At 40.2% G+C, this 10,000-nt stretch overlaps 1 protein-coding gene across 1 annotated transcript in view; it reads left to right on the top strand.

Annotated features, from left to right (window-relative positions):
• The window catches only part of LOC135219440 (trifunctional enzyme subunit beta, mitochondrial-like), a 229,820-nt gene that overhangs the window by 160,019 nt on the left and 59,801 nt on the right, over nt 1-10,000 (top strand). The window contains exon 5 of the mRNA XM_064256218.1: nt 9,277-9,404. Within this exon, the coding sequence (XP_064112288.1) occupies nt 9,277-9,404 (128 nt within the window). The remainder of the gene's footprint in view (nt 1-9,276; nt 9,405-10,000) is intronic.

The following is a 10,000-nucleotide window of genomic DNA, read 5'->3' on the forward strand; positions in this document are numbered from 1 at the left end:
AAAGACATTCGAGGCCTTCTCCTGATAGGATGGGAGTTGTCGCACAGGCGGCCGTCGCCCTTGTCAGGATAGTCTTACTTACTGCAAGTAAAGGCAAGAGCAAGATCGGCCTTCTCCTGGCGGGGACTCAAGATGTCGCACAGGTGGCCGTAGCCCTTGTCAGGTTAGAGTCGGTACTGCTAAAAGCCCTTCACCTTAAGAAAAGAGGCGCTCTTCTCCGGTTGCTCATTCGTCTCCCAACTTGATGGACAGGAAATGGAAGATAGATAGGAATTGGAAGCCAATAAGGGGGCAGGTCTCTCAGTTTATAAGACCTTAGCGACCTTTTTTATTGAGAGAATTAGTTCATTACTAGTAAGAGGATATTAAAATCATCCTCCTTCTAAAAAATAATGCAACCAACCATTTACAGAAAGAGTGGCAATCGTTTGGAAATTGAACAAGATTCGTACGAGCTCTCATTCATTGATTAGAGGCTCTTCCAGATAATAGAGGTGTAGAATACTGCGCCTTATCTCCAAGAGAATAAAAGCTTGAGAGATTCTCTTCGATCCTCGGTTGTCATTTGCGATCTCTTTTGACTAATACTAATTCGGGTTTATTGACGAAAAGAATGTAGTAAGAAGATTTGGTGTATACGACTACTGAATGACAAGTCATATACGCATACCATAGTTGCCTTTGTGGTTCGCTACGGAATTATCTATATCCTTACAGGAATTTCCTAGTAAGGACTTCGGTTAAAAGGTTTGTTACGACAATACCCACTCAGCTTCGGTATTTAACAAAGGTTGTTTGGCTTAAATATGCATTATTGAGAGCTTCCTTAGGCTCGAGAATAATTTTATTATATTCCTTCATTGAATGGAGTAACTGGCAACTCAGGAAGAATGCAGCCAGGCAGCGAACGAGACGGCTGTCATTGTAAGCCAATACAGTACCATCCAGTTCTCGGTCATGAGCAGTTGGTTACATCTCTCTCTCCTACGGGATCGAATGGTTAACCGTATCTTCCCCCTACAATCATGGACTTAGCCTCGATTTGAGGGGATTTATAGGCAAACATGAATAACATGGTATTCGTTTTGCTAAGGAGTTTTCAATAAAAAGATTCCTTGTAACCTTGCGGTAATGTTTACCGCAATGTAACAGGATTATAGGAATGAGACAACAATATGAATTTAATGCAGTAGAGCTATAGTATATATTATTTGATGCTCTCATGCTTACGGAAGCAAAATAATGGACTTGCTAACTTTTCGATATAGCGAGTTATTAATCGAAGGGTTCAGTAACCTCTCTGACCGCAGGCTCGGTAACGGCACGGTTCGTTCCTGATTTCGTTCCCCGTCTAACTGGAGGGGTGTTCGATCCCAAGGAGGGACGAAATGATTTTTTCAAATCAATTTGACTAATTCCACAGCTCTCTCATATCTCAAGGAGCATCGAGAATCTCTTTGTTCGCCCATGTTCGTGTTAACAAGAGAGAACCTGTTTGGAACACAGACACGGAACGTAACGATCCTTAAGAGGTTTGCTGCACGATGTTGCACGTCCGTGAGAGAACCTTCTCGATCAACGATATAACTATTGACTTATGTCTAATCTTAGTTGGAAAGAGAGTTGTGGAAACCTGCGAGATGTCTTCTTTATAGATCTCTTCGCAAGGTGGAAGACAAACAGGTTTCCTCTAGACTGCTTCCTTATTCTCGAACCAAGAGAGGTAGCAATATACGCCATTTTAAGTTTAAATGGGGAATAAACTTTAGTCTTTTTTCCCCTAGATATATAAATTCTTAACAGATATTAAGATAAATGGGCGTCAAAGGAAGAGAGGATGATACCTTATGCCTCATTTTGGCCTTAGAGAGGTTGGATTCACAGAAGTCACGTTCCTCTCACAGCATGTTTTGGAAGGCTTTTCCAAGAGAGTCTGGAGATTCTATCAGCATCTATTATAATTGAACCTTAACAACCTCTACACTCTAAGTCTGTCCGTGTGCAGACTGACCAGAAGTGGACATGAATGAGAGGATTTTTCAAGGTAAATGACAATAGTCATGGCCAAGACATAGAATTGCTGCAGATCGTGCTAGATGGAATGAGGAAACTGTCCTCTTCCGATAACTCTGTGAACCACATAGCGTTTTTTTCTTCCCTTTCAGAGAGAAGCATCACCTTGTATATATCTGCTATCAAAGAACGCAGTAAAAGGCTATACTCTGTCTATACAAGGGGAATTAGAGATAGCAAAGGATTAAGATCTTCTGGATCTTATACGATACCTCAATACGACAAGAGTAAGATATCATGTACTACTTCGAATGGGATCTTTTGTGGCCTCAGATTCCGTGTTCTGACAAGATGGAACTGCTCCTCATCAAACTTCTTTGAGAAATTTTATGAGGGAATTCTTTGTTTCTCTTGGCCCTAAACAACCAAGAAGACAAGTGAATATTTTGTGCATTGGAATCTTGCATCAGATGCAATGGAGACTCGGCAATGGGTTCTTGCCGGCATAGTATGTCTGGCAAAAGAACTAAAACCCTCTATTCCTGACTCAACGCTTTCAGATAGAAGTTTCGTTGTCCAGGCAGGGTACTTACGTTTTCACCTACAGAAGAAGAGATGGTTTAAACGTTTGCCTACAAAGTCTTTGGGATGCGATGAGGGCTCGAAATGCTTCCCAGAAGGTATTCAGAGGGATACAATAAAGAGCTAGAAATCAGGAGTCCTCCCAATTTCAGCTCGGAGTCTCCTTCGACTTCCAAGCTCCTTTCCTTCCTTCGGACAAGGATAGGGAAGATTCTACAACGAGGAACTTCATCAACAAGTAAGAAGAGATCTCGTTAGCAACGGAAGGATTCAAGAAGGATCCTCCTCGGAGGAAGACTTATCTCTCGTACTGTTAGATGTCCTATCGTCTAATGGATGTAGTTTATACAATCACCTCCCCTTGCCGGTGAGGCCAAAAAGCTCAAAGTGGAAGAATTTCTTCCACCCTTCTCCAATCTCCTGATAAACTATTGTGGAGGTTCAGGACTTTCGGACAATGTAGCACCAACCAGGCGCCAAATGCCAAAACAGGCGTAAAAAACGCCAGAGGCAGACAGTTTCAAGGAACACTGTCATTGTCTGATGAAGAGAAAGAGGGGGCCTCCAACCTAGCGCAGATGTGCTAGAGGCGAACAAATCGGACAGATAAGAGTGTCCGATTGGACATTGCCAGACATCCTCGAGACTCTACTAAGCTCGAAGCTCCAGCAAGTGGAGAGGAGTCAGTCAGGCGCCAGGCGCCAAGTAGTGCCAGTCCTGGAGCCAGGGCGCGAAAGCTACTTCCAGGTGCGAGGCGCCAGCCAGGAGTCTGGCGAAAAGCGCCTTCCAGGAGCTAGGCGCCAACCAAGCGTCAGGCGCCAGCCAGGCTCTAGGCTTCATCCAGAAGAGATCCATTTCAAAGAAAGCCCTGGTCTTCCTTGAAACAAGTGTGATCGCTAAAGCACTTCATGAGTGACTTGATGATTCCTTCAAACAGCTGAGAATTAAAAGCGCATGAAGTGCGAGCTTTTATGAATTCTTGTTCTTAACATAACAATATGTCATGAGGACTATTAGCTGTCACTTATGGGATATGCAAACTCTGTGTTGACTTCCCATTACACGAAGGAGGTCAAGTTGACTTACGAGATCTTCTCTCTTGGTTATACGTGTCTACGGATACGTTGCTGGATAGGGAGCCGACACTGATCCTTAACTAGTGAGTTAAATTTATTTAACGTGGTGTTTTTTCTTTGGGTTGTTTGAAAGGAGTTTGGGGATAACTCTTTTTTTTAAGCACTAACCCTCGTGTTAGGATCAGGTGATCGGGACCGGTGTTGTGCTCCTTAATTATGCCACTAGGCATAGGTGTATTGTCATGTAAGTGGATAAGACCCCATTGACAGATCTACAAGAACTCCTAGCAATAGCTAGGAAGTCGACCCTTCGTCTAAACACATAGGAACCAAGGTTTTATTTATCTATTACCTACAATGTCTGTTGTTTACCTGTCTAATCAGTAATTAGCTGTCTCTTACCCTCCGCCAAAGGTGCCAATCAGCTAAGTATATATCTGACAGGGAACTTGAATGTATGAAAGTGATATTGTTATTGTACAATAAAGTTATATACATACTTACCTAGCAGATATATACGATTAAATGGCCCACCCAGCCTCCCCTCAGGAGACAGGTGGAAGAAAAAATCTGGTTCTAGAACGGTAATGGTTCCTATTCCTGCCACCCAGCGGCAGGCCGGTAGATCACCTGACCTACCTGCAGCGTGTGCCGCGAAATTTGAATTTCTGTCGGGGACGACGGAGTCTATAGCTAAGTATATATCTGCCAGGTAAGTATGTATGAAACTTTATTGTACAATAACAATATCATTTTATAATGATGACTTAAATAAAGGTTGTTTTGATTGTTGTATCCAATTGCAGTAGTATTACTAATATCATATTGTTACTGAATCACAGAATATAACATTGTCAGGTACATCATTTGCATTGATATTGTTTACATTCTCAAAATCTCGGCTGAATTGAGTATTATCGGTATTTTCATTGCCGTTATTTGTTAGAAGAGATATTCAAAGATACCTGTTATCTTAAGGTAACAAAGTTGCTTGAAAACATGCTCATATTATTTCATTGTACAAGGATTAGGTGCAATTTCTCCAGTTGCAAACATCACCTCTGCCTGGCCGCTATTCGTTTTATTCAGCCTCTGCTATAACCTGCAGCTTGATTTACTAGTATTCTTTCTTGAGATCTCCATTGCATGAAGGATGAACAAAATGTATTTTATTTATACTTATGAAAGCCACCATTGAGAATTGGCAGGGTTTCACATTTTGACAATTTTAATGCTTGATAGTGAAAAAAAGTACCTTAATAAAAAATACTGGCCATGAAAGAACAATTTTTACTGTTGTTTTCATTCCGATAAAAGATAAATGTGTAAATCTCTTTATATGTATGAAAAAGGATGAAATAACGAATGGAATCTAGTTTTACAATGAAAAAGGATGAAAATAATTAATGGAATATGTTTAAAAAAAAAAAAAAACATGCTCGTGACACCATATATTAATGAAAAAAATTACAATCGAGTCCACAATAGGACGTTTTTAAGTCATATTTCAACTTGAAAGCACTTCATATAACAAAAAATAACCTTGTCCTGTATAAATAGTGTAGAGATTCATTTACGCTAAATAGAAGCAAGAAAATTGCTCTGAATCGAGTTAAATAGGACAAAATAAACCTCCCTCTGCCCTCAGCTGACTTTTCCAAACCAAAATATTGATTGCTTTGTTTTTATTTTATACTTTAGGAATATGAGACTACATACAGTATCATTGGATACAGTGAAGTAAAGCATAACTTTTTAATTTAAAAGAGCCAAGGAAAAGATGCATATTTGTTGTTTGTATTTTATGAGTGTCTCTTGGAGCTTAGGCTATGTACCGATAGCCAGACAACTGCGCCATCTATTAACAAAAAAATAATTAAGTCTAGTTCAGAACAATTTATATTTAAGACATATTTCAACTTAAAGACACTTTATATAACAAAAAATAACCTTGTCAAATATAAATAGTTTATAGAGATTAATTTATGCTAAATAGAATGAAGAAAATCACTCTGAATTGAGTTAAATACGGAGAAATAATCTTACCTCCACCCTCAGGTGATTTTTCCAAACCAAAACATGATTGGTTTGTTTGTATTTTTTGATACAATAGTAACAGAAGACCACATACAGTATTGTTGGATACAGTGAAGTAAATAATTACTTTTTTAAAAGAGCCAGGGAAAAGATGAATATTTGTTGTTTGTATTTTATGTGGCGGTCTTGGCACTTAGCCTAAGCCACTGATAACCAGACAACGGCGCTATAAACCCTACAGAGGGTAAAACCCAGTTATGAATACTATATTGAAAAAGTGCCGTAAAACGGAATTTCTGGAATACGATACCAACAGTAACCGGGGGCTGCCTATGTTCCTGGACTCACAATTTGTGGACTCCCCTATTTGCGGATTTTTCTATGGGCCATATATAACCATTATTTGCGTGAAGTTCCCCTTGTGATATTTTTCACTTATAAAAATTCACAAGTTACTGTATTTTTGTGGCTAAATGCACAAGATTTTTGTTTTGTTTTTAATTATCAAAATAGCAGTTCTAAACATTTTTAGAGGGGTTTTAAGTATTCATGGATTTTAGCTATTCAAAGGGGGATGTGGTACCCATCCCCCACCAAAATGAGAGTCTACTGTAGTTGTCCATGCTGACAATATGACAGCTCTTTCCTACATTCAGAAACAGGGAGGTACCTGCTCGTTCTCTCTTTACAAGACTGCGAGAGAACTGCTTCTGTGGGCAGAACTGAGCCAGGTATCACTTATGACTTGCTTCATTCATGGGAGACTAAATTTCTCAGCAGACAGACTGAGGCACTTCAGTCAGGGCCTGCCAAATGAATGGAACCTGGACCCTCTTATGTGCAAGGATATATGGAGGCTGTGGGGCACATCCTCCATAGATCTATTTGCCTTGAGGAATCACTGTCTTCCTCTCTTCTGCTCCCCTGTCCTGGATACTCTTGCGTGGTTGATGGATGCTACTCTTCTAGATTGGACAGGTCTGGAAGTATATGCCTTCCTTCTCTTCAATATGATCAGGGAGGTGATCAATAAGTTGACTTACCAGTCAAGACTTTTCCATGACCCTAGTGGCCCTGTTTTGGCCATGGAAAGAATGGTTCCCAGGTTTCCTAAACCTGTTGGTGGACTTTCTGAGGCTCCTGCTACAAAATTGTCACTGCTCAAACAGCCTCTCTGCTCCATTCTTGCCCTGACAGACTTCAGACTGTGCGCCCCGTCAGGACAAAGGGTTTTCTGAAATTAGCTGCAGAAGCTATTGCTGGATGCAGGCAGCCTTCTCCTAGCAAACTCTTATCAGTTCAAATGAATGGTCTTCAGAAGATGGTGCAGCTGCCATAACATCTCATCTTCTAGCCAGTTTTATACTCAATCTGAGAAACTCCAGGAAACTTGTTGCACCTGCAGATCAATGCTCAGCTCTTTCTTTAAGCACAAGAAGTGCAGACTTGTCCTGTAATTAGGAACTAAATGATCTTTTTAAGTCCCTTGACATTGTCAAGCAAAAGAAATCTTACTGTGACCCCTGGAATTTGGACATCATTTTAAAATGGCTCACAGGTCCCTCCTACAAACCACTTCTGACTGCCTATTTGAGAACTTTGCTAAGAAAACCCTTTCCCTAGTAGCCTTGGCTACGTTCAAACACGTTAGTGAGCTATATGGGATCAATAAGAGAATGGGTTTCCCTCAAAGAAAGGCAGTTTGTTCCCTCTCTCTTGGGTTCCTGGTAAAAAACAAGGACACCTCTAAACCTTAGCCCTGTTCCTTCACAGTAAGAAATTTAACAGACCTCCTGGGACCAGAAGAAGAGGAAAGACTTTTCTGCCTGGTAAGGGCTGTCAGATATATCTCCAAAGGACAGAGAAAATCGGAGGACTTTAAGAGAACCTATGGTGCACAGTAAAGAACCCTTTGTGCCCTCACTCCAGGGATGCTTCGTAATTTCTGAGGAGCCTGATTTAATCGCACTTCCAGATCAGAGATAACATCTTACTGACTTTTAAAGTAAAAGCTCATGAGGTCTGGGCAATTGCTACCTCTCTTGCCTCCAGACATAATATGTCCTTGTTGAATATCCTGCGGTCAACCTCCTGGAAATGCAAATCAGTTTTTGCAGTGCTATCTTAAGGATGTGGAGACTACGTATGAAAATTGCAGTGCTGTGAGACCTTTATTTGTGGCTGGCATGGTGTTGGGAGACGAAGCATATGGTTCTTCTGTCCCTCTGCTATTCCTTACTTTGTAATAGGTATTGAGTTTTTATGGGAATTCTGGGGGTACATGGTACCTGGAGTACCCACCAGTTCATAGTGGTTGGGTGGGGATGTTTTACATGTCAGTAACAGAGGTGTTATTTTTATCTGGTGGTCTGCCCAGGGCAAGGGCATTTTATTTTTACTTTGCTAGCCACAGGTGTACAGTGGACCCCCTGTATTTGCATTCTCCGGATTCGCAGACTCACACGTTCGCGGATTTCTATCGGGAACGTTCCCCTGCATTATTCACGGGAAATTTGCATATTCCCTGTATTTTTCTATGAGAAATATCCACAAATTCTTGGTTTTGTTTATCAATTTCATCATAAAATGCACTTTTTGTGATAAAACTATTAAAAAAAACCAAGTATAAAAATTTTTTAGTGGGCTTTTCTTGAGTTTTAACTAACAAAATAGGCTGGTTTCAGTGTTTTTATAGGGGTTCCAACTATTCGTGGGTTCTAACTATTCACGGGGGGTTGGGTCTGGTACGCATCCCCCGCAAATACGGGGGACCAGTGTACTTCCCTCTGCTGAGATCCCATTTATGTAGGGGTGACTCTGGGCTATGCAGCCACACCCAATAGAGGACAAGAGGAGCAGTTGACCAGAGGCAGTATTTTGCTGCTGTTGCTCCCTTGCCAGGTAAGCATTTGTCTAAATGCTGGCAACTGTTTAAAGTTCAAAATCTTTATCTAATTTAATGTTTTGGAGTAGAGTATGTTCATAGATCCCACCTCCCCCTCAATGTGGAATCAGCTGTGTAATTACTTGGCGTTTCTTATGCAAAAATGACATTTTTTATAATAAAATTTTGTATATACTTACCAAGTAACTTTACCAAGTAATTACATAGCTTGGACATAAATGGTGCAAATGAGTTAAGTTATCTGCCTAGTTGTTCCTTCTGGCACTGGGAAGGTGGGTGGGGCTGTTTACCTACACTTAAAACAGTTAATTAGCGCTACCACGAAGTTTATATTTTTAGACTGCTGTAGTTTTCAGTTAAATTATATTTTTACCATAAAGGCAGTCCCTGGTTATCTAGGTGCCAATACTGGAACTCGGTGCATTACGGTGCCATAAATCACTGATTTTATGGTGCTAGACTGGTGCCATAAAATTGGGTCATCATTAACAGAGTCCACTGATAATCTGGGACTGCCTGTATTTTGTTTAGATGAATACACAGTACAGTATCTTCTAATTAACTTTGAATGTTTGTTTCTATTTTATGTCTGTTTTTCAAATTCATTGAATATGTGTTGCTATTTTATGTGTATTTTATTTTTTTTTTCTTCTTCAAAATTAGGTGCAAGACTTAGCTTGTTGTCACAGCTTTCTTTGAAACACTTTATGCCTGAACTCCCAGCTGTAGCAGAGTTTTCAACTAATGAGACAATGGGTCATTCAGGTGATCGCTTGGCTGCTGCCTTTAAGGTAAGTTAAGAGTGGAAAGTGTAAAATACAAAGTATCAGCATTAACCATTCTTATAATTCGAAGAGCAGGTATAGTACATAGTTTACAAATAGATTATATAAGTCTGTGTGATTTTCAGTAGGCAAGTAAGGCCTAAGAGTGGGTATGACTTCAACATAATAAAATACGCTCTATACATCTCCAGTCTAAGCTTTTGTGTTTTGTCATTGCAGGTTTTTTCTTAAAGGATTTTCATGTCAGTTTTCCTTGTTTCTGGTAATGCCTGTGTTTTTGGTTATGTATATGTTGAGTGCTGTATTTTGGTGCTGCTCATTGTTGTATTGTTTAGCATTCTGTATTTTTATGATGAAATGCATTTCAAGACATTCATAAACCTCTCATGGGGGATTTAAGATACGAGCAAGACTAAGTTAAATAAATTGGACTGGTATATAGGAAGAAGCCAAAGGGAACAGATAAAAAGTTAACGTCTAAAAGCAATATAACTGGGCTGTGGGATTGCCACAAACAACCTTTAGCACCAACTACAAGTAGTCCCCCGGTTATCAGCGGGGGTTCCATTCCGATGGTTTGATGGGAAGTGAAAATCGCCCAT

This window comes from Macrobrachium nipponense, chromosome 1 (genome assembly GCF_015104395.2).
Source record: "Macrobrachium nipponense isolate FS-2020 chromosome 1, ASM1510439v2, whole genome shotgun sequence".
In the NCBI taxonomy this organism is placed as follows: Eukaryota; Metazoa; Arthropoda; class Malacostraca; order Decapoda; family Palaemonidae; genus Macrobrachium; species Macrobrachium nipponense.